Genomic DNA, 23,490 nt, shown 5'->3' on the forward strand with positions numbered 1-23,490 from the left:
CCCCAGCGGCTGGGGTCAGGAGCTGCCTGTGTGTCCTGTTCCCCCCGCCCCCCATGCTCCCTGGGACTGCCCCCAGCTCGGGGGCGCTCCGTGCGCTGCAGGGGGCACAGACAGGCGCTGCTCCTGTGCCAGCAGCTGGCCTGGGCGAGCTCCGTGCTCCCGTGCCAGCCCAGAGCAGCTCCGCCAGGCTGAGCTCTCCCCATAAGCACACGTCTCAGCCGGGGTTCCCCTCTCCCGGGCATCGTCCCTGGACATGGGGCCTTCGCTGCAGGGGCAGTGGAGCCCGGCCCATGGGGGGAGGGGAATGCAGCAGCTCCCAGCATGCAATAGGCTTGGGTGTGAGCACATGGCAGGGGGAGGGGCTGCTGCTCCCAGCATGCACTGCTGCCTCTGAGCTGGGGCAGGGCAGGGAGCAGTGACCCGATCCCTGGGGCCTGGCTGGTGTATGTTGGGGGACGGGGCTCCCACTGGTTCCTGCTGGGGTGGATGGGGCCTGTCCTCTCTGCGCCCGGGAGGCGAGCGGCTCATTATTCTCTAGCGCTGGGTCTCGGGTTTGCCCCCATGGGCCCCTGCCTGGGAACCACAGAGCAGCCTCTCATACCCTTGTGGGTGGCGCCCGTTGTGCCCAGGGGTCCTAGCCAGGGTGGGGGCTGATGTGCTGGGCACTGCAGGGCCGTGGACTGGGATCCCCACGGGCGGCAAAGCTCCCTGGGCAGTCATGCACCGTGGGGTTTAGGTCTGGAGTGAAATCTCCCCCAGATGCCAGTTACTGCCCGGGCACATGGGGCTGGCAGGAGGAGAGGGCTTGGGCCTACCGGGTCAGATGCCAGCGGCGGAGGAGCCGAGCGACTGGCTGGGGTGGAAGGGTGACTGCTGGGAAAGGGGCTGTCACAGGGCCCTTTGTTATTCCCTGGTGAGGGGGGCCAGCTGGCAGTGCTCCCCGTAGCCCGCCTGGCAGCTGCTGGCACCTTGTCCGGCCCCCTGCAGGCACTGGGGTGCCCTGGTACTTCTGAAGGCTTCATGTAGCCGCAGATCCCCTCTCCCTGTCTGTCCCAGTCCCCCACTGCTTCGACCTCGGTGGCCCAGTGGCACTGGGATGGCCCTGCTGGCTCTGGGGTGGATCCTGTCCCTAGACAAGGCAATGGCCAATGTCTCACTGGCTTCTCCAGGAGCAAAATCTGGCCCCCGAGAATTTCTCTCCCCCTGGCTCTGCCCGTCCTGGTTGTGGCAGGATGCGTAGTATAGCCAAGTGTGCCCATCCCCGGCTGCTCAGCGACGTGGCTGCCGCCACTGTGACCAGCCCGCAGCCACTGCTTCAGCCGGCGCAGCTAAAGGGGAGACTCCAGTCACTATTAGCCGTACAGAGCCTGGGACACCCTCTGAGCTGTACGTCCCAGGCTAGCGATGCCTCCATCCGGGGCCCAGGTTGACATTCAGGGGAGCCAGGTCCCTGGTTGGCATGTGCTGAGACGTGGCAGGCAGTGCCCTGAGCTGCAGGCTGCCCCCTAACCCCACTGTCTCTGGTCTCTGCAGACGCTGCCCTGTAGCATGGAGTCGGAGGAGGGCACAGACTGGCTCCTGGAGCTCCTGACCGAGGTGCAGCTGCAGCAGTACTTCCTGCGCATCCGCGACGACCTCAACGTCACCCGCCTCTCGCACTTCGAGTACGTCAAAAATGAGGATCTGGAGAAGATCGGCATGGGGCGGCCTGGTGCGTATGACCTCTGACCTCCTCCCATGCCCCCAGCCCCAAGCTGCTCCTCCCTCACCCGCAATCAGTGCTGCATCTGTCTCTGCTAGGCCCCCACCGTCACTCTCCCGGCTCCCGGATCACATGGCTTTGTGGGAGCTCCAGGTTTGTTGTAGGGTTAACACCTCTCCAGCAGGGCCCGTGATCCTCCAGAAAGTCCTGCTGGGCTCCCTCTCGCGGGGTCTGACTGCTCTGGGCTGGGTGGAGGCGGATTCCCCTCTGGAGCTGGCGGAGGGGTGCCGCAGGAGGGAGCGGGGCGAGCGCTGTGACCATCTTTTGTCTCTGCAGGCCAGCGGCGGCTGTGGGAAGCCGTGAAGCGCAGGAAAGCCATGTGCAAGCGCAAGTCGTGGATGAGCAAGGTAACGCCTGGGAAGGGGCACCCTGGGATGTAGAGGGGGGGCTGGCGCAGCAGCCTGGTCCATGCGGGCATTGGGCCGTTCACGGGCGAGAGCCCTGGCACCAGCAGGGGAAAGGCAGAGCCGCCCCGGGACTGGCCCGAGGCTGCAGAGAGTGCCCCAGACACACCAGCGCAGCCCTGCCGGGCGCAGGGCAGTGGAGGCTGGAATTTGGCCCGGTGGCTTTAGATGCCCAGCAGCGTCGCCATCTGCTGCCTCCCACAGCCCTCACCACTGTCTGTCCCCCTGCTTTGAGGGGTAGGGAAGCTCCACACGCCCTCAAGCCAGGCTCTCTGCAGGATCCCCAGAGGGGAACATCCTGGGCTAGGGTTGCCAATTTTGGTTGGATGCATTCCTGGGGATTTCATCACATGACATAATAAAGATTAATCTTTAATTCCTGGAGACTCCAGGCCAATCCTGGAGGCTTGGCAACCTTTGCCTGGGCTGGGGCCGGGAGGCGCTCTGCCAATTGCTGGGGAGCAGGGGAAAGACGTGGGCGGCAGAGAGCCTGCTGGGAAATGTAGTCCTGCCGTTATCTGTGGTGCTGCCCAGCTGGCCGGAAGCTGGGCCTGCGTCTCCATGGGGGAATCCTGCGTGGGAGGCAGGGGCCAGTTCTCGGAAAATGGGGCTCTGGGACGTGCCCCAAGCCCTCCAAGTACCCGGGCTCCGCTGGGAGCTCATTTCCCAGCCTTTGCACCCGTTCTGGAAGAAGTGGGTGGCTGGCAGAAATTGACAGCGGCTGCAGGGTCCTTTGATGGCGAGGTCGTGGATTGCAGTGATCAGGCATGAGGGCAGCGACTGGCTGCCCCCGAGGTGCACGGGGCCCCCTGCGGGGCGCGGGGCGGAGGGTCAGTTCGCTGGGTGGCTGGGGCCGGCTCTGGCGTGCCCTGCTGCTGTCTGAGTGACGGTGTTCAGACTGGGGTTGCTTGTGTCACTGAGCATTGGTGAGTGTCCCTCTGCCCGAGGGGCAGGCAGGAAATTCCTTCCCCTGGTGATCGGTCTGTGCCCCTGGAAGCCAGTTAAGTGTTAAGTAGCCGAATACGCATCCCTGCCCAGCGCTGCCGCACACAGTGCCCAGGAGAGTCCGCTCAGGGTGCAGCGAGTCTGTCGGCTCCCAGGGGGTGCGTTCTGGTGCCAGCCCGGTGAGATTGGGGGGCCCGAGGGTGCTGCCCCCGACTCAAATGGGCGTCTCAGCCAGCGCTCTGCCCAGCCGCCATTCATACTGCCCGTGGTCTGGACCCAGCTTTCGTTCTCACTCACACGTCCGTGGCACTGGCGCAGTGCCAGGGTTGTGCCAAACACACCAAGGGCTGTGGTCCCTGTCGTGGAGAGCTGGGTCTCAAGCCAAGACGATGGGCACAGACCAGAGGAGGGTGCAGCCGGGTCAGCAGAGTGGGACCGAGGTAGGAAGCGTTCTGGGGCCGTCCGGAGCATGGCATCAGCCCAGCGATGCACAGGCTGTCTGCAGGGAAATGCAGCCACCTCTGGGGCAGAGCGTGGCAGCTGTGTATCAGCACCCAGCAGCCCTTGGGACATCTCCATCCTGCTGAAACTCCCGGAGAAATCAGCGCAAGGGGGGCTGTCATGGCCGGGGCACCTGGCCAGGGCTCATCTGAAAGAGGGCATCTCCTTGCACCCCACTGTCTTCCTCTTTCCGTCCCAAACTGCTGGGTAGCTTTGCTGTGTGCTGTTCCACAGCTGCTGTGCTCCACCCCAGAGGCAGCTGCATTGGTGGGCTCGGAGGGGCAACAGCAGGTGAAGTGCTGTGGATTCATGGGTGAGGGGCACTAGAGAACAGCTGCCAAGGACAGAGCTAGAGAAGTGCTTGGAGCCACCCCGCCCTTTGCCTACCACAAGGGCTTTGGTGCGATGTTCGTAGCTTGGCGGGACCCAACGGCAGCAGGCCTCGGTGTGCGCTACGGGGCTGGAGCAGGGTGCAGGGTCTCCCATTCCTCTGGGCCGGCCTGTCCCTCAGCAGGTTGTGGCCCTGGCACCTCTGGGCTGGCTCTGCCCACGCACCAGCCTGGGCTGCCTTTCCCTCCCTCAGCGTGCTGGCCCTTGGCGCCCGTTACAAAGACAGGTCAGTGCCCCGTTACAGATGGGGAAACTGAGGCACAGAGCTGGGGGTAGAACCCAGGAGTCCGGATCCTCCCAATCCTCTGCTCTGACCACGAGGCCGTGCTGCCCTAACCCTTCCTCCCACGGTGGGCTCTGCGGTCCCTGATGTCAGGGCCAGAGGCAGGTGTGTGTAGAAGGGTCGCCTGATGCTGGCGGAATCACGGGGCATTGACTGGTGGTGTCTCTCCAGCCCCAAGCCCACGTGCCTGTGACCCACGCCCCTGTTTGTCCATCCAGGTGTTCAGCGGGAAGCGCCCCGAGGCGGAGTTCCCGCCCCAGCCCCAGCCCACCTGCCCCAAGCTCTCCAGCCCGCCGCCCGCCGAGGAGGGGCAGCAGGCCCTGACCTGCCTGATAAGCGAGAGGGACCTGACGCTCTTCGAGAAGCTGGGGGACGGCTCCTTCGGCGTGGTGCGGCGCGGCGAGTGGGGCACGCCCACCGGCAAGACGGTAAGGGACCCGGGGCGCACCAGGGCGAGGCCAGCACACAGCCCGAGGGGCTCCGTGATCCCAGCAGGAGATGGGGCTAGCCTGGCTGAGGCCCTTCGCTGGGCTGGGGCAGCAAATCTGGGCTGGTCAGTTTCCCCGTCGGCGTCCCGTTGGTTCCACTAGCTGCAGCTGGGTCGGGGATCCCAGCGCTGCCGTCCACCCGCACCGGCCCCCCAATCTGCAGATGGCTCTGCCCCCGCCAGGGCGCCCACCCCGTGTGTGCCAGGCACTGCCCTGACACCGGTCCTCACGCCTGGCCCAGCACGCTCAGTCTCCTGGCCCACATGGCCCCTGCCCTCCACTCCGGATCTGCCGGGTGGACCTAGAGACTGGACCGGGACCACAAATTCCCTTCATGCAGGGCCTGCCTTTGGGTCCCCCAGCCTGAGGCTGTGCTGGGGCCGATACTCAGTGCAGCCAATGCCACCCCTTTCCCCATCACTGCCAGGCCTGGGGTGCGGCGGGGGGGCTGAGTGGCCCCCGCGGAGCCGCACGGTCCAGCGATCTCTCTGGGCTGTGTGAATACACGAATAATCCCAGGACGCAGGTTTGACGTCCCGCCCGTCCCCTGCGTGCCCGCCGCTGCGGCCTACCCCAGAGGTGAGCACATTGGACCCTGGGATGGGAGCTGCCGCAGGGTCCTCACTGCCCGTGTTTCCCAGCAGCTCAGCGTGGCTGTGAAGTGTCTCAAGACGGACGTGCTGAGCCAGCCGGAGGCGCTGGACGACTTCATCCGGGAGGTGAATGCCATGCACTCTCTGGACCACCGCAACCTGATCCGGCTCTACGGCGTGGTGCTCTCGCCCCCCATGAAGATGGTGAGTGCGGGAGCATGGGGGGGGGGCATTCACCCCCCGGGCGGCTCAGCCCCAAGGGAATGGCTGGGGGGGCAACTGCCTCTCTGGTGCTGAGAGCTGGGTCCTCCAGGCGGGACGGACCCCCAGGCCTGGGACGTAGCTGTGTGGGTGCAGAGCCCCCCGGCACTGTGGGGCAGGGACAGACACCCCCCCCCGCCATGGCTGTGTGGGCACAGAGCCCCATGGCACTGTGGGGCAGGGAGAGACACACACCCCTCCCAGGCCGTGGCTGTGTGGGTGCAGAGCCCTGTGGCACCACAGGAACGGAGCCCATCCCCATGGATTGCCCCCCCATCCCACTCTCCATGGCTGGGGCCTGACTCGATCCCTCTGCCCCCATTTGCCCAGGTGACAGAGCTGGCCCCACTGGGCTCCCTGCTGGACCGGCTGCGAAAGAACCAGGGCCATTTCCTCATCTCCACGCTGTGCCAGTACGCTGTGCAGATTGCCATGGGCATGGCCTACCTGGAGTCCAAGCGCTTCATCCACCGCGACCTGGCTGCCCGCAACATCCTGCTGGCCTCCAGCGACCTGGTCAAGATCGGCGACTTCGGGCTCATGCGGGCGCTGCCCAAGAACGACGACCACTACGTCATGCAGGAGCACCGCAAGGTGCCCTTTGCCTGGTGAGCCCCGCCTGGCACCAGGAGACGCCCACCAGCTGTGCGCATTTCTCTCGCAGCCCCCGCTGCCAGCTCGCCTGCCCGCAGGGGGCAGCTCAGTGCCTGGGGCCCGGTAGCTGTGGGGGGCTCTGTGCCCCCGCACGCCTCCTTGTCCCTCCAGTCTGTACATGGCAGAGTCTGCACCCGGAGGAGGAGGGGAAGGGGCAGCAGGTATCTGCTTTCTCTGGGGTGGAGTCTCCCTGGGGCGTCCCTGTCCTGCCAGCGCCATTCCAGGGAGAGGGAAGGGGTGTCCTGGGAGGCGGCTGGCTTGGCTGGCCCTGGGGCCCGTGTGGGGGGGGACCCGGAGGGCTGGAGCTGAGCGGGGAGCCCAGGCTGGATGGGGGGGCCTGCGGGCGCATCGGTAACTCTGCGAGCCCGTCTCTGCAGGTGTGCCCCGGAGAGCCTGAAGACGCGCACCTTCTCGCACGCCAGCGACACCTGGATGTTCGGAGTCACCCTCTGGGAGATGTTCACCTACGGGCAGGAGCCATGGGTCGGCCTCAGCGGCAGCCAGGTACCTAACACGGCCCCACGCCGAATGCCCTGGGGCCTGCGCTCTCGGGCCTGGCCCTCTGCCCCCCGCATATGGGGATTGCTGCCCCGGGCCAGCCAGCGTCCCTCGGGCCTAGCTGGCATCACTGCGCTCTGGCCCCAGGGCCGTTCCCGGCACAGCAGGAGGGAGGGGCTGTCTCAGAGCAGGGGGGCGTTGGGGCCCGGGGATCCCAGGGCGTGTTTTCAGGGGCTCCTCCCCCCTGGTGACGCTCGCACTGCACCCCTGAGGGAGCCTGCAGGGGAACAGCCAGCTTGTGCCTCTGGGCACCTGACAGGGCAAGTGCTGTGAGCTTCTTCCACACGCAGCTCTGCGGTGCCCCACTCCCAACCCACAGCCCCCCACTATCCCAGCCCTGGGCACCCCCCACACAGCTCTGCCGGTGCCCCTCACTCCCGACCCGCAGCCCCCCACTATCCCAGCCCTGGGCACCCCGCACGCAGCTCTGCCGGTGCCCCTCACTCCTGACCCGCAGCCCCCCACTATCCCAGCCCCGGGCTCCCCACACGCAGCTCTGCCGGTGCCCCTCACTCCCGACCCGCAGCCCCCCACTATCCCAGCCCTGGGCACCCCGCACGCAGCTCTGCCGGTGCCCCTCACTCCCGACCCGCAGCCCCCCACTATCCCAGCCCTGGGCTCCCCACACGCAGCTCTGCCGGTGCCCCTCACTCCCGACCCGCAGCCCCCTGTTACCCCAGCCCTGGGCTCCCCACACGCAGCTCTGCTGGTGCCCCTCACTCCCGACCCACAGCCCCCCCCATCCCAGCCCCGGGCACCCCACACGCAGCTCTGCCAGTGCCGCTCACTCCTGACCCGCAGCCCCCAGTTACCCCAGCCCTGGGCACCCCGCACGCAGCTCTGCCGGTGCCCCTCACTCCCGACCCGCAGCCCCCCGCTATCCCAGCCCTGGGCACCCCGCACGCAGCTCTGCCGGTGCCCCTCACTCCCGACCCGCAGCTCCCTGCTAGCCCAGCCCTGGGCTCCCCACACGCAGCTCTGCCGGTGCCCCTCACTCCCGACCCGCAGCCCCCCACTATCCCAGCCCTGGGCACCCCACACGCAGCTCTGCCAGTGCCGCTCACTCCCGACCCACAGCCCCCCACTATCCCAGCCCTGGGCACCCCACACGCAGCTCTGCCGGTGCCCCTCACTCCCGACCCGCAGCCCCCCACTATCCCAGCCCTGGGCACCCCACACGCAGCTCTGCGGTGCCCCACTCCCGACCCGCAGCTCCCTGCTAGCCCAGCCCTGGCCCTTCTTCATCAGAGATCCCTGAAATGGGAATGGACTGAGACCTGCCTGATGGATTTTGGCTTGGGAACTAGGGCCGGGTTTGAACGGGGTCTCCAGGCTGGGGGTAAAGCAGGTTGGCCCCGATGCCCCCTGTGCGGGGAGGAGTGGTGGAGCTAGGGAGCCAGGGCCCCTCAATTCTGATGGCTGGCGCCTGCCCCTGGCTGTACGTCTCCCAGGTGCCTGCGCCCTGTCCTGTCCCAGGGGCACCCTTCAGCCAGGCAGTTTGATTCCTGCTCTTGCTGGCAGGTTGATGCCCGTCGGTTGCACTGGAAGGGGACTCTGTGCCCCTCACCTGACCCAGCCAGCCTGTGTCCCGCCCTGCAGCTAATCCGTGCGGCTCGTCCAGCAGGATTCCTTACTGACGGGGAGGGCCTGGCCCCATGCAATAACCCGCCGGCCCTGCCCGCCCTCAGGCCTCTCCTGGGCAGGATTGAGGCCCCGCCCCGCTGTGCCAGCGCCTCAACCAAACCCCCGTCAGGCAATCTTCCTCCTGCGCCTGGCCAGTCTCCGCTCCCACCTCTGCTGCTGCTCCCGGGGTGCCTCGGTGTGACCCTGTCCTGCCCCAGCACCTTCCCTGCCACGGCCGCCCAAGCCCCCTCTGCTCTGCTGCCCCGTGCCTGAGCCTGACTGCGGCGTCGGCCCTCCATGCCCACAGATCCTCCACAAGATCGACAAGGAGGGCGAGCGGCTGCCGCGGCCCGAGGACTGCCCGCAGGACATCTACAATGTCATGCTGCAGTGCTGGGCGCACAAGCCCGAGGACCGGCCCACCTTCTTGGCCCTGCGCGACTTCCTGCTGGAGGTAGGCGGCAGGGGGTGGGAGGACGGCTGGCCCTGGGGTGCGTGGGTCCATGCCCCTCTGTGCCAGGCGGCCCAGGCGTCACCCCCGGAGCTGTACGCCAGGCACTGAGCCCCTGCAAATCCCACCCCTGCCGGAGGAGCCGCCGGGGCTGCCGCTGCTGCCAGCTGCGCCCCTTCCTGCGGGAGCCCACATACGGGCCAAGCTGCTCAGAACCCTGGGGCCCAGCCCCCTTGGTTTCCCGGGAGGCTCTGGGCCTAGGTGCAGAGTGTGGCCCATGGGCCCGCAGGTGCTGGCCGAGCCGGCCGGAAGGAGCCCCAGGAGCTCCCCCATCTCTGCCCCTCCCTGCCGGGCCCCTACTCTCTGCAGAGCTGGGGGGGGGAGTGACGTGCCTCAGCTCTGGTGGGGGACAGACTCGACCTGGCCGCTGGCCAGCACCCCATGGGCCTTTGGCAAGGAGCACACTGTGCCCATGTGACGTTATTGATATAAACTGGGACCATATAGAACATGGTTTGCAACCAAGGTCCTGTAGTGGCACCAAATCTTAGGTAAAGGGGGTCATATAAGGTGTCTAAGACCAGGTTATGGGTTGCTGGTTATGATTATGCTGTCTGTGTGCATGTATCATTTTGTAGTTGACGTTATAAGTATTGGCTCTGTACTGTCTGTATTTTGTATTTGTGCTCTGCTTCTGGGTGAGACCCCAGACAAGTTGGTGTCAGCTCTGCCTAGCCTGCTTGATGGCCCATTAAGGACCATCAGCTACACAATTGACCCATGGAGAGAAGGCAGATACGCCTTGTAACTCAGCAAAGTGTGCAGGGACTTGCCCATGTGACGCCAGACTCCATTTTGCTGTAATTTTCCACAGTAAGAACAAAGGTTCTTACACCTGGAAAAGCCTATATAAGGCTGATGCCTCATCTCCATCTTGTCTTCAATCCTGGTTCTGACCTCTGGAGGGACTTTGCTACAAACTGAAGCTCTACACAAGGGACTGAGGACCCATCCCAGCTGGGGATGTTCCAGAGATTTGATTTGAACCTGCAGTTTATTCCATCACTGCTACAAGCCTGAACCAAGAACTTTGCCATTACTGTATGTAATTGAGTCCATTTAACCAATTCTAGCTCTTATCTCTATCTTTTTCCTTTTATGAATAAACCTTTAGATGTTAGATTCTAAAGGATTGGCAACAGCGTGATTTGTGGGTAAGATCTGATTTGTATATTGACCTGAGTCTGGGGCTTGATTCTTTGGGATCGAGAGAACCATTTTCTTTTATTGGGGGGTTGGTTTTCATAACCATTCATCCCCAGGACGAGTGCACTGGTGGTGATACTGGGAGACTGGAGTGCCTAAGGAAATTGCTTGTGTGACTTGTGGTTAGCCAGTGGGGTGAAACCGAAGTCTTTTTTGTCTGGCTGGTTTGGTTTGCCTTAGGGGTGGAAAAACCCCAGCCTAGGGCTGTGACTGCCCTGTTTGAGCAATTGGTCCTGAATTGGCACTCTCAGTTGGGTCCCGCCAGAACCGCATCGTCACAGTGGCATAGTCGTGCTTGGATCCACAGAACCAGGTCAATTAAGCTTTGGGTCAGAACCCCACGCTATCCAAATTCGAAATTTGGGATTGAGAGTTTGGTGGGTTACAGATCAGTGACCATGAGACAGAAAGCATCAGGAAAAGCAATGAAACTGCAAGCCTTGAGAGACAGCCTGCAGTTTGAACATGAGCAAAAACTGGCAGAAATTCGAATGGAAGAGAAGCAAGCCTTGGCCCAGCTGGAGAAAGAGGCTACTGAGCGAGAAGAAAGAGCTCGTGAAGGGCATCTGGAGCTTCTGGCTGCTGAGAAGGAAACGGCTAGACTCTGGCTCCAAGTCAAAAAAGCAAGGGAAGAACAGCAGAAACTGTATCCTCTTAAAAATCCAGTTTATAGTTACGTTGATCTGTATTACTCTGGGCAGTTTTCTGTGTTTAATCAATTTTACTGTGGCCATGGAGAGGGGGATTCTAACCTGGTGGGTAATAGCTGTGTGTCTATGAATGGAGTTTCTGAATGTCTGTCTAATGTCTCAGAAGGAAATCTGGAGTTAGATCAAGAGCAGAAAGATCTCATTGGTGAGGAAAATGTTTCTCAGGAGCAAATTAAAGTAGATGGTCAGGTGAAAGCCATAACTGAGGAAGGAAAGGGTAGATTTGTGATGGGTGATGGATTGGTGGCTAGTGCAGCTTGTAAAAGGGAACCTGAAATGGGTAACTGTGATTTGCTGGAAGTAGCTCAGTGTAGTGGAAAAAAGCAGCAGCTTGTCTGTTGGGAGTGGCAATGGGCCTGGTAGGGAAAGTTTGAAGGAGCCTAGGCAGCCTTGTGAGCTGGTGGCTTTGTCTAATCAGCAGTGTGGGAAGACAAGGATAGTGGAAGATGAGTGTCCCTATCCCTTACCTGTGTCCTGTGTGGAGAAATGTGACAGTGAAGGAAACGTGCCTGTGTCTGTCAGGGGTATTGACTTGCCTATGCTACCTCAGTCTCCAAGCAGTTGTCCATGAACAGCCCTGTGTGCTGGGACAAGGGAAATGAAATCCCAAGCTGTATGTCTGGTAAAGGAGAATGTGTCTCCGGCTCTTCTGTGTCTGTGGAGCAGACAGAAGGTGCCTTTCAGCCTGTGATGGTTGAGGGTGATTCAGTTGTCTCAAAGTTGGTTGTAAATACAGCTAAAGCCCAGGAAGGGAATGGTCCTAAGTTTGTGTCTGCTGGGGAGAATGGCCCTGTAACTCGGTTGCATCCAGTTAGTGTCTTAGCAAAATCCCAGAGACCAGACAATTCTGGTGCTTGTAGTTTGCCAGTTGCTAATGTGTGGTTGGAAAAGGGTGTAGCAACTCTGTCTGATCAGGGTGATACCCTAGCCAGGGCACAAGGGGGGCAAAAAGGTAATTTAATTGTGTTACCTACTGACAGTTTGACAACTTGTAGCAAGAAGGAAAAGATTCCTAAACTTGTTCCAGGCCAGAGAAAGGAGATTGCTTCTAACCGGTTATCTAGAAAGTCTATAAGTTTGCCTAAAAGGGGATTGTGTAGAGATCTGCCTGATGGTCCAGAGGTGATTCTGAATGTAAGTGAGACCCAGAAAGAGTCTGTGATTGCTCAGGAAAGGGTTCCTTTAGAACAAGGCTTAGGTGAAGCGGGGAAGGGCAGAATTTCTGAGAGGGGTGAATTGCTGCTTAGAAAAGCTCATAAGGAAAGGAATCCTCGTGGTAATCTGCGCAAGCAGTTTACTGCAACTGAAGGGTGTGAAAGTGATTTAATCAAGGAAGTTTCAGTTCCTAACAGCCAGAAATTTTCTGTTGTGAATGGATCCACTGACTTTCCTTTTGAGAGATCCAGTGTGGGCAGCTTTGAAAAGGTCTCAGATGGAGTAAGAGCTGTTAAAAAAGTTAAGCAGCCATATAACCAGGTGGCTGTGTGTGGCCAGCTGGTTGGGAAGACCATGGTGTTGGAACAGGAATGTCTCCATGCTGAATCTGTAAGTGAGCAGTCTGTGCTTCAGGGTCTGAGGACAGATTCAGTTACTGGTGTTTCAGAGCAGAACAGTTTTATGGCTGAATGCTTGAGGATGCAGGGGAGAGCAAGCCAGCTCTCACCCTCAGACCCTTTGGATTTGTGTGGTATCTCTGTAAGACAAAGTCCAGTCTTGGAATCCATAGCAGCTAAGGAGTTAAAAACTAGTATCAGAGGGGTAGCCGTGTTAGTCTGGTTCTGTAGAAGCAGCAAAGAATCCTGTGGCGCCTTATAGACTAACAGATGTTTTGCAGCATGAGCTTTCGTGGGTGAATACCCACTTCTTCGGATAATGCAAATTACCTGCCTGTCTGGGAGAAGAAAGACTTGCTAATAGCTGTTAGCGCAAAGAGCCCACCCCATCAGCCAGTGACTTCTGTTAGGCAAAATAGATCCAATCCACTGTTGTTCAAACCAAGTTTTACCTTGAGTTTGTAAAGAGATTCAATCATGTTATTGAACATGACTTTGATAAACCATTTCTGTTATACACTAATACGGCCTATAGCCCAACACTAGCTGTAGTGAGACAGACCCAAGGAGGGGGAGCTCTTGGGATGCAGTCAGTGATGTTCGTGTCATCCCTTCCTGCATCAATTTTGCTTTGGGGGTGTGACGTTATTGATATAAAGTGGGACCGTATAGAACATGGTTTGCAACCAAGGTCCTGTAGTGGCACCAAATCTTAGGTAAAGGGAGTCATATAAGGTGTCTAAGACCAGGTTATGGGTTGCTGGTTATGATTATGCTGTCTATATGTATGTATCATTTTGTAGTTGAAGTTATAAGTATTGGCTCTATACTGTCTGTATTTTGTATTTGTGCTCTGCTTCTGGGTGAGACCCCAGACAAGTTGGTGTCAGCTCTGCCTAGCCTGCTTGATGGCCCATTAAGGACCATCAGCTACACAATTGACCCATGGAGAGAAGGCAGATATGCCTTGTAACTCAGCAAAGTATGCAGGGACTTGCCCATGTGACGCCAGACTCCATTTTGCTGTAATTTTCCACAGTAAGAACAAAGGTTCTTACACCTGGAAAAGGCTATATAAGGCTGATGCCTCATCTCCATCTTGTCTTCAATGCTGCTTCTACCTCTGGAGAGACTTTGCTACAAGCTGAAGCTCTACACAAGGGGCTGATGACCCATCCCAGCGGGGGATGTACTCCAGAGACTTGATTTGAACCTGCAGTTTATTCCATCACTGCTGCAAGCCTGAACCAAGAACTTTGCCATTACTGCATGTAATTGAGTCCATTTAACCAATTCTAGCTCTCATCTATATCTTTTTCCTTTTATAAATAAACCTTTAGATGTTAGATTCTAAAGGTTTGGCAACAGCGTGATTTGTGGGTAAGATCTGATTTGTATATTGACCTGAGTCTGGGGCTTGATTCTTTGGGATCGAGAGAACCTTTTTCTTTTATTGGGGTGTTGGTTTTCATAACCATTCATCCCCAGGACGAGTGGGACTGGTGGTGATACTGGGAGACTGGTGTGTCTAAGGAAATTGCTTGTGTGACTTGTGGTTAGCCAGTGGGGTGAAACCGAAGTCCCTTTTGTCTGGCTGGTTTGGTTTGCCTTAGGGGTGGAAGAACCCCAGCCTTGGGCTGTGACTGCCCTGTTTGAGCAATTGGTCCTGAATTGGCTCTCTCAGTTGGGTCCCGCCAGAACTGCATCGTCACAGCCCAGCTGGGAGCACCTGTGGTCTGGAGACTTTCCTTCTGCTCAGCATGGCGCTGGGAGGGGAATGCGGCCTGGTGGTGAGAGCAGGGGGCAGGCCCCACTGCAGAGTCACTGTTAGGGGGGAGTTCTGGCCGTAGGAGTGGCCTGTGCTCTGCGGGCAACCCGCCCCGTGCAGCTGGAGCAGGGAGGGTGCAGTGTGGCTCCGGTCTGGCTGGGGCAGCTGGCTCCATTCCTGCGAGTTGGCTGCTTCCTGGCCTGTCATCAGCCTGGCCACTTGGGGCCCACGACTCCAGATCTGGGTGTCTGGCCTATCGCAGCGGGCCCGGCCCAGGGCCCTTCTGGGCACAGGCTCCTGCTGTGAGCTCTCACCCGAGGGTGGGTCGGGCCCAGCCGTAGCGTGGACGGCTCTGGGGGGCCCTGGCGCTGCCAGCCCTCACCCCCGGCTCTCTGCCTTCCCAGGCCCAGCCCACGGACATGAGGGCCCTGCAGGACGTGGAGGAGCCGGAGAAGCTGCACATCCAGATGAACGACGTCATCACAGTCATCGAGGGCAGGTATCTGGAGAGGCCTGGGGTGGAGAGTCCTGGGGCGGCTCCACACCGGCTCCTTCCCCCTCCCCCCCCCGCTCCCTCCGTCCCCCTTCCCTGGGGCGGCTCCTCAGCCAACCCCTCCCCCCACTCCCCTCAGCCCCCTTCCTCCCTTCCTGGGCGGCTCCTCAGCCCACCCCTCCCCCTCCCCTCAGCCCCCTTCCTGGGACAGCTCCTCAGCCAACCCCTCCCCCACTCCTCAGCCCCCTTCCTGGGGCAGCTCCTCAGCCCTCCCCTCAGCCCCCTTCCTGGGCGGCTCCTCAGCCAACCCCTCCCCCCACTCTCCTCAGCCCCCCCTTCCCTGGGGTGGCTCCACCCCAGCTCCCTTCAGCCCTCCCCTTCCCTTGGGCGGCTCCATGGCCTCCCCCCACTCCACTCCCCTCAGCCCCTTTCCCTGGGGCAGCTCCTCAGCTGGCCCCACCCCTCTCCTCTTAGCCCCCTTCCCTCCATGCTCTGAGTGCCCGTAGTTGGAGTGGGGTGGGGGGTCGGTTCCTGGCCTGTCACTGGCCAGACTCGGCTTCTGGCCCCGGCTGTGCCCCCAGGGAACGCAGCCCGGCCTAGTCCCCCGGCTGTGTGTCCCCAGACTATCGCGCCGGGTGCCATGACAGGCCGTGTCTGCTCAAGGGCTGAGGGGCGATGGCAGAGCCGGGGGGGGGGCAAGCGGCTGCAGGTCGGGGCTGAGGGGCGATGGCAGAGCCGCGGGGGGCAGGGGGCTGCAGGTCGGGGCTCAGGGGCGATGGCAGAGCCGTGGGGGGCAGGGGCTGCAGGTCGGGGCTCAGGGGCAATGGCAGAGCTGGGGGCAGGGGCTGCAGGTCGGGGCTCAGGGGCGATGGCAGAGCTGGGGGCAGGGGCTGCAGGTCGGGGCTCAGGGGCAATGGCAGAGCCGCGGGGGCAGGGGCTGCAGGTCGGGGCTCAGGGGCGATGGCAGAGCCGGGGGGGCTGGGGGCTGCAGGTCGGGGCTCAGGGGTGATGGCAGAGCCGGGGGGGCAGGGGGCTGCAGGTCGGGGCTCAGGGGCGATGGCAGAGCCGCGGGGGGCAGGGGGCTGCAGGTCGGGGCTCAGGGGCGATGGCAGAGCTGCGGGGGGCAGGGGGCTGCAGGTCGGGGCTGAGGGGCGATGGCAGAGCCGGGGGGGCAGGCGGCTGCAGGTCGGGGCTGAGGGGTGATGGCAGAGCCCAGGGGGAGTCCAGGGGCTGCAGGTCGGGGCTCAGGGGCGATGGCAGAGCCAGGTGGGAGCCCAGGGGCTGCAGGTCGGGGCTCAGGGGCGATGGCAGAGCTGCAGGCGGGGCCCATGCTAAGCTCTGGCTGGCACTACGGGGGGTGCTGTCTACACACAGGGTTTGGCTGCCCTGATCCCTGGGGTGAGGCTGCGCTGCCCTGGGCCTCTCCCTCTGGGCTCCCCCTGGCTAGCTCGGGGCAAGGCGCTGCTCAGAGCCAGCCAGGCTGTCCCCGGGGGCTGAGTCCTCCCAACACCCTTCCAGCGGGGGCAGAGCTGTCCAGTGCGAGTATCCTCCCTCTGCCACAGATGGGGAAACTGAGGCCCAGCGAGGGGAAGGGCTACGCACATGGTCCCCCAGCAAGTCAGTGGTGGAGCTGGGACTGAAACCCAGTAGTCCTGCCTCCCAACGCCCCTGCTCCAACCACTCAACCCCACTCCCTGGGCGCCAAAGATTCGAGCGCCAGGGACTCTGAGTGCCCGCAGTGTCAGGTCAGACATCGTCCTGTCGGCACTGGCCCCGCCCGTCTCCGGGGCTTGTCCCTCGGCTGTGGAACCGAAGGATGGGCCCGGAGAGGGAGCCTCGGTGCCCAGGTGCCGTTCCCACCCGTTACATGCTGCGAGCCACTGCTCTGCCTTTGCCCGTCCCCCGCAGCCCTGGGTGAGTCACTTCCCTGGGTGCTGCTGCACTTGTTACTTTGCCTTTGCCCTCCCTTGTGTGCCGCCGGAGCACGGCCCTCAGCACGCCCGCCCCCGCCCCCGCGGCCACTCCTGCTGCCCACGGTTATCTGAGCCGACGGGAGCGGGAAGCGACGCCGGGGCTAATCTGCGACGGCTTCCCAGAACTGAGCAGCGGGGACGGGAAGGGGAGAGAACAGCTGCTCCTTCCTGAACCCCAGCGTGGAGGGTCCCGGATGCCCCAAGCCTCCTGTGCGCTGGATCGGTGGCTTATGGGTGGGTAAACTGAGGCACAGAGTGGCGATCGTGACCAGAATTGAGCTGGGATCTCTTAATTCTCAGGAGCCTCCTGCTTCCCATCTGCTTTGCTGCTGTCCTGCCCCCACGCTGCCCTGTGCCTGTGCTGGCACAAGGGGCAGGGGTCGAGAGTCCCCATCCCTGGGCGTTCTGGGCATGCCAGGCAATCTGGTGCCGCCCATCTCGGGCCTTCATTCCCAAGTGGCCCCCAGCGGAGGGCTGGAGAAGAGGACAGGGCATTTGGAGACTCTCCAGAGGTCTCAGGACCGAGTGAAGGGTTTGGGAGGCAGGCTGGGGGCTGAGAAAGGTGGCTGGTGGAGGGGCTGATGGCTCTGCAGTGGTAGAGGAACCAGGTGCAGAGGGTCTCAGCATGGGGGGAGGGATGGCTCAGTGGTTTGAGTATTGGCCTGCTAAACCCAGGGTTGTGAGTCCAATCCTTGAGGGGGCCACTTAGGGATCTGGGGCAAAAATCTGTCTGGGGATTGGTCCTGCTTTGAGCAGGGGGTTGGACTAGAGACCTCCTGAGGTCCCTTCCAGCCCTGAGATTCTAGGGGGGGACAGCTGGTCCGGGCGGCCCTGCTCCAGGGCAGGAAGAGTGCAGCCCAAAGAACACGGCTAATTACAGAGCCCCATGGTGCGTTTGGTGGTATCCCACCCAGCGGGTGTTTGTGCAGGAACATGTGTGTGTGTCTAGAACACACCCCATGGGATGTAGACACAGAATCCTGCCAGCTTTCCCCTCCAGCTCTGCCTGCACCCCTGAATCCAAGCCTGCAGCCCCCCGTCCTGCTCTCACAGCCCGAGGAGGGGGATCCCACCCCGCCCGGGCTCTCCCGAGGGCAGCAGCCTCTGCTGCGGGGGCCGTGCAGTTCGTCACGGCAGAGGGGATGAATCAGGCAGGACTGTGTGTCTTTAGGGACCGGCGATGACTCTTGCACGAGGGCTGGCAGTTTAATTGCAGGGAGGGATTCGTCAGCGGAGCCAGAGCGGAGGGTGTAGTTAATGCAGAACCAGTGTGTGCACGCCGCCCCGATTGCATCATGGTCTGGGGCCGGGGCTGAGCCGCTCCAGCTGCCGGAGCTGGCAGGTTCAGCCACTTCCAGGCAGACGCTCTCTGGGCCACACGCCGGGAGCACGCTGGCCCCGGCGCGGGGCTGGGCTGCCCGCCCGCAGCGAGGAGCCGGTTCGGCGTGCGCCTCATTCCCCAGGAGACCCGACGGACCCGTCTGAGGTGAAAGGCAGGCTCTCCGGGGCCACTGCCTGCTGGCTTGGGGCGGGGGTTCTGCTGGGCTGGGTCTGAGGGGGGCTAAGGCGAGTGCTGGCTGGGGGACTGGCGTGTGCTGTGAAAGAGGCCGCCGGGGCTAGAGGACAGGGACCAGGACCAGGAGTGTCTGTGTTCTCGGTGCAGTGACCCAGCAGGGGGCAGGGGGCAGGCACACTGCTCACCCCACCTGTGCCTCAGTTTCCCCCGTGAAAGGGGAGGGCCGTGCTGGGCAGTGGGAAGGATGAAGTAGTGACACGGAGGAAGGGAAGCATCTTTACAATGCCAGTCACTGAGTGCTGCTGTTGCCATGGGACCGTTGGCATCGGTGGTTTGGAACAGGGACCGTGGAGAATTTGGGAATCCGGATGGCAGCAGGTGGTACTGCCCCATGGCATCCTCCTGTTCGCAAAGCACCAGCCCAAACAGGCGGAGTTCGTGCTTTGCCACTGCAGCTATGGGAGCTTTGGGCCAGGCCCGACGGGCTCGGTAGGGGGGTCGCTTGTGCACCATCTGCTGCCGCGCTCTGAGGGGCTGGGATGGGACCCGGCTGGCTGAGAGCCAGGACATGGCACAGCACTGGCAGGCAGAGGCTGGCGGGGCGGGAAAGGCGGCTGCCTACGGGGTTGTGCTGCGAGGGCCGCTGCTGGGAGGTGTCTCCCAACTGGCCTTGGCAACGCGATTCCCTGTGGCCGTGTGCGTGGAGCCGGCCCTCCCTGCCCAAAGCTGGGGGGTCCAGTGGGATGCACCCGGGATTGGGAGCCAGGAGACCAGGGTTCTAGTCCTGCCTCTGCCGCTGGGTTGCCAAGTGACTTTGGCCAAGCCACTTGCGTGCGTTGTGCCTCAGTTTCCTTGTCTGTGGCTGGTGGGATAACTGACCCCCCCACCCGTTTGCCTCCCCTTGGAGATTCTCAGCCATATGAAAATCAGAAGCTGCAAGGCCTAAGGGAGCCCCCAGGGGGAGAACAGCAGCCAGCTGCATGACATGAGTTGTGTCTGTTGTCAGACCTGCTCCATCCCTCAGGGAAATGGTTCCCACAAGCCCTGGAAGGTTGTATGTCCAGTGGGACCTACTTTAAACCCGTTTGCTCCTGGCCAGAGCCCACCTGGGGAGGTAGAACCCAGTTAATACAGCAGGACCCACCTTCAAGCCCGTTAGGTTCTCTCCTTTGCTTGGGCCAGGGTGTAGGCCCACCGTCCCCCCCAGCATGAAACACGAAGGGCTGGGAACTTGGCGCCCTCGAGGCTGGGCCCAGCGTCCCGGATGGGGGTCGCTAGGTGGGCCCAGCGGGGGGTGCCAGAGCAGAGGGGTGGGCTCCTGGCCCCGGAGCACTGGCGCCGCGGGGAGCTGGGGTGATGGAAGGGGAGAGTGACGGGGGCCCTGGTGGGGAGCAGCTCTCCTAGGCGGGGGAGGAGGCGCTGGTGCCGGCAGCTGAGTAATATCCTGGGCCCCAGAGCGGAGCCGGGGCTGGGCCGGGAGGCAGGGCTGCCAGCCGCTGGCTCCTGCCCGGCTCTGAGGTAAACAGGAAAAGGGCTGAGCCGGGCCTGCCGTGAGTCACAGGTAGTTCCAGGAAACGCCAAGGTTCAGCCTGGGCGGGGATCCCGACGCCCCCTCCCTCAGCAGCCAGGGCAGGGACCTGCTTCAATCGCTGTCATTGATAATACACCCCCCCCCCCCGGAAAGCTTTACAGGGGGTCTGTGTTCTCCCCCCATGACTTGCCCTCCAGGAGCTTGTGGGGCTGCTGCTGAGAACGGTGTGATGTTGATGGCCCAGTAGGGGGCGCACTTCACTGGTCGGTGCTGAGCCCGGCAACCCTGCCTGGCACTAGGGGGCACTGTGTGGTGGGGAGCTGGCAGGTGGGTCAGTAGGGGGCGCTGTCCCCAGTGCAATGCTCAGGGGCGCTCTGCCCCGAAGGTAGCGCTGGTTCCAGTCCTCACTGTGGTGCTCGGGGCGCTGTGCTGCAGGGAGTTGGGGGGGGCTCCGTAGGGAGCAGTGTGTGTGGGTTGTGCTGCAGTGGGGGATGGGGGGGTCGGCGGGGGGGTGCTGCATTGCAGGGAGGGGGGAATGGTGGGGAGGTCGATGGGGAGTGGGGTCGGTGGGGTGCTGCGCTGCAGGGAACGGTGGGGGGGCGGCAGGGGGCGCTGCATTGCAGGGAGGGAGGATTGGCGGGAGTGGGGGTGGACAAGTGGGGGGGATCGGTGGTGGGTGCTGCAGTGGGGGGCAGCAGGGGAGCAGTGGAGGGTCGGCGGGGGCACTGCGGTGTGGGGAGTGGTGGGGGGGTCGGCGGGGTGCGGTGGAGGGTTGGCGCGGGAGCGGGGGGGTGCAGCGGCGGGATGCTGCACTGTGGGGAGTGGGGAGCAGTGAAGGGTCGGTGGGGGTGCTACGTTGCGGGGAGCGGTGGGGACACAGCGGGGGGTGCTGCATTTTGGAGAGTGGGGGGATTGACAGAGTGGTGAAGGGTCGGCGAGAGCGCTGCGTTGTGGGGGGGTGGGCGGAGGCGCTACGTTGCGGGGAGCAGTGGAGACTCAACAGGGGGCGCTGCGTTGCAGGGAGCAGGGGGATTGGCTGGGAGCGGTGGAGGGTCGGCGGAGGCGCTACGTTGCAGGGAGCGGTGGGGACTCAGCGGGGGGCGCTGCGTTGCAGGGAGCAGGGGGATTGGCTGGGAGCGGTGGAGGGTCGGTGGAGGCGCTACGTTGGGGGAGCGGTGGGGACTCAGCGGGGGGCGCTACGTTGCAGGGAGCAGGGGGATTGGCTGGGAACGGAGGAGGGTCTCAGCGGGGCGCGCGTTGCAGGGGAGCAGGGGATTGGGGCTGAGCGGAGGGAGGGTGCGGGCGCGTTGCAGGGGCGGTGGGGGGGACTCGGCGGGCGGCGCGGGAGCAGGGGATGGGCTGGGAGTGGTGGAGGGTCGGTGGAGGCGCTACGTTGCGGGGAGCAGTGGAGACTCAACGGGGGGCGCTGCGTTGCAGGGAGCAGGGGGATTGGCTGGGAGCGGTGGAGGGTCGGTGGAGGCGCTACGTTGCAGGGAGCGGTGGAGACTCAGCGGGAGGCGCTGCGTTGCAGGGAGCAGGGGGATTGGCTGGGAGCGGTGGAGGGTCGGCGGAGGCGCTACGTTGCGGGGAGCAGTGGAGACTCAGCGGGGCGCTGCGTTGCAGGAGCAGGGGATTGGCTGGGAGCGGTGGAGGGTCGGCGGAGGCGCTACGTTGCAGGGAGCGGTGGGGACTCAGCGGGGGGCGCTGCGTTGCAGGGAGCAGGGGGATTGGCTGGGAGTGGTGGAGGGTCGGCGGAGGCGCTACGTTGCGGGGAGCAGGGGGATTGGCTGGGAGCGGTGGAGGGTCGGTGGAGGCGCTACGTTGGGGGAGCGGTGGGGACTCAGCGGGGGGCGCTGCGTTGCAGGGAGCAGGGGGATTGGCTGGGAGCGGTGGAGGGTCGGTGGAGGCGCTACGTTGCGGGGAGCAGTGGAGACTCAACGGGGGGCGCTGCGTTGCAGGGAGCAGGGGGATTGGCTGGGAGCGGTGGAGGGTCGGTGGAGGCGCTACGTTGCAGGGAGCGGTGAGGACTCAACGGGGGGTGCTGTGCTGCAGGAAGCATGGGGATCAGCAGGGAGTGGGGGGGGTCAGTGGGGGTGCTGCACCGCGGGGATCCCGCCCATCGGTGTTACACGCCCCACATCTGGGCACCTCTGGCTGGCCTGTGCACAGCTCTCCTTGCCCTCCATGTGATCCCATGGAGTCCAGGGCCAGAGAGGGCATGTGGGACTGGGCACCAGGACTCCTGGGTTCTGCTCCTGGCTCTCGAGAGGGGAGCGGGGCACGTTGGTCCCAGCTGGGACGCAGGACTTCTGCGCTCTGTTCCAGATTCTGCTACTGACTGGCCAGGTGAGCTTGGGCCCGTATGCAAACCAGGGACAATCCTGGCCAGCGCTGGGGGGCTGTGCGTCCCGGCAGGGCCCTGCGGTGTCTGGCCATGGCTGGACGCTTTCTCGTGTCAGTAACGAGGACCTTTTTGTTCCTTAGGGCTGAGAATTATTGGTGGCGGGGTCAGAATAAGAGGACCCTTAAAGTGGGGCAGTTCCCCCGAAACACAGTGACCTCCGTGGCAGGGCTGTCGGCCCACGACATCAGCCAGCCGCTAAAAAACAGCTTCATCCACACTGGCCATGGAGACACCAACCCCCAGCACTGCTGGGGCTTCCCCGATAAGATCGATGAGTAAGAACCACGTCCGTCTGCTCTGCTTTCCTCTGACTCTTCTCCACTCCCCGCGGCCCCAGGTGCAGGGACGGCCAGGTGGGGTGGGGGCTGTGGGTCGCCTGCCCTCTGTGGGCATGGAGCCTGAGGGGACGTAGGGGGCCCATGTGGCTATTTGGTTTGCTCTGGCTTCAGGCTGGTCCACCCTGTCTGTGAGCCTTCCCTCCCTGCCCCCTGGAAGAGGCGCAGGCTGCTGGGGAGCCCGCAGGGAGCGTAGGCGCCGGGGGGAGATGCCAGGAATTGTGCCGCGTGGGGACCGCGTAGTCTGTGGAGTCTAACTTCCGCCCCCTCTCTTCGTACTAACAGGGTGCTCATGTGCATGGCTGATCTGCCCTCAGCGCTGCTGGGGCTGTGGGAGGGGCTCGGGCACGCCAGCCCTCGGGCAGGGGGCAGCAGGAGGTGCTGATCCCTGGGTGGGTGTTCAGCCCAGGGTCCTTGGGCCCTTTGCCTGAGAGATTGGGGTCACGGTGCCATGTGAGCACTGTGGGAGGCCTGTCCTTGAGGAACCCCTTTCCCTTCTAATGGGGTGGGCCCTAAACTGCCACATGTTGCTCTGAGCTGTTAAACTGCTGCCTCGCTCCACCCCAGAGGTGGCTGCATTTCAGTGAGGTGGGAAGTTCCCCCCTGTTGGTTGTGCATGTTTATAGCGTACATGTTAGTTCCAGCTTCTGTTAAAACCTCCCTTTCGTGGTTGCTCACAGATTTCCAAACCAAATCCGTGACGTTGCCCACACTTGCTCTCGGCTCCCGGGAGAGGTTTGCTCAGTTTGAATTGTGTGTGTCCATGAAAAACCCTACATCCCTGTGTGCGACACAGAAACGACGCAACTACCAGGGGTCAAACTGGGCGTGTTTTGGAGATCCCGTCGAGCTCTAGGAAATGAGCTCCTTTGGGGGAATCTGGGCAGTGGGTTTACAGTGGAGGCACGTGCTGTTTCCCCCCCATGCTTGTCCAGCTCTCTGGGTGTCTGAGACATGTCAGGGGTCGTGCCAGGCGAGTTTTAGCCTCTTGGTTCCCGTTCCCACCCAGGCACTATGCCAGTAACTTC

General features: G+C 62.6%; 1 protein-coding gene across 4 annotated transcripts in view; it reads left to right on the forward strand.

Annotated features, from left to right (window-relative positions):
• Positions 1 to 1,533: 1,533 nt before the first annotated feature.
• The window catches only part of TNK2 (tyrosine kinase non receptor 2), a 32,608-nt gene continuing 10,651 nt past the window's right edge, over positions 1,534 to 23,490 (forward strand). For 2 of the 4 annotated variants that reach the window (XM_039488182.1, XM_039488183.1), the window contains exons 1-9: positions 1,534 to 1,711; positions 2,039 to 2,109; positions 4,504 to 4,713; positions 5,418 to 5,570; positions 5,958 to 6,235; positions 6,659 to 6,785; positions 8,770 to 8,916; positions 14,615 to 14,709; positions 22,208 to 22,402. In XM_039488182.1, coding sequence (XP_039344116.1) covers positions 1,549 to 1,711; positions 2,039 to 2,109; positions 4,504 to 4,713; positions 5,418 to 5,570; positions 5,958 to 6,235; positions 6,659 to 6,785; positions 8,770 to 8,916; positions 14,615 to 14,709; positions 22,208 to 22,402 — 1,439 coding nt within the window. In that variant the 5' untranslated portion in view covers positions 1,534 to 1,548. The remainder of the gene's footprint in view (positions 1,712 to 2,038; positions 2,110 to 4,503; positions 4,714 to 5,417; positions 5,571 to 5,957; positions 6,236 to 6,658; positions 6,786 to 8,769; positions 8,917 to 14,614; positions 14,710 to 22,207; positions 22,403 to 23,490) is intronic. The other 2 variants (XM_039488184.1, XM_039488185.1) reach the window with 1 other exon arrangement.

This window comes from Mauremys reevesii, linkage group 9 (assembly GCF_016161935.1).
Source record: "Mauremys reevesii isolate NIE-2019 linkage group 9, ASM1616193v1, whole genome shotgun sequence".
NCBI lineage: Eukaryota > Metazoa > Chordata > Testudines > Geoemydidae > Mauremys > Mauremys reevesii.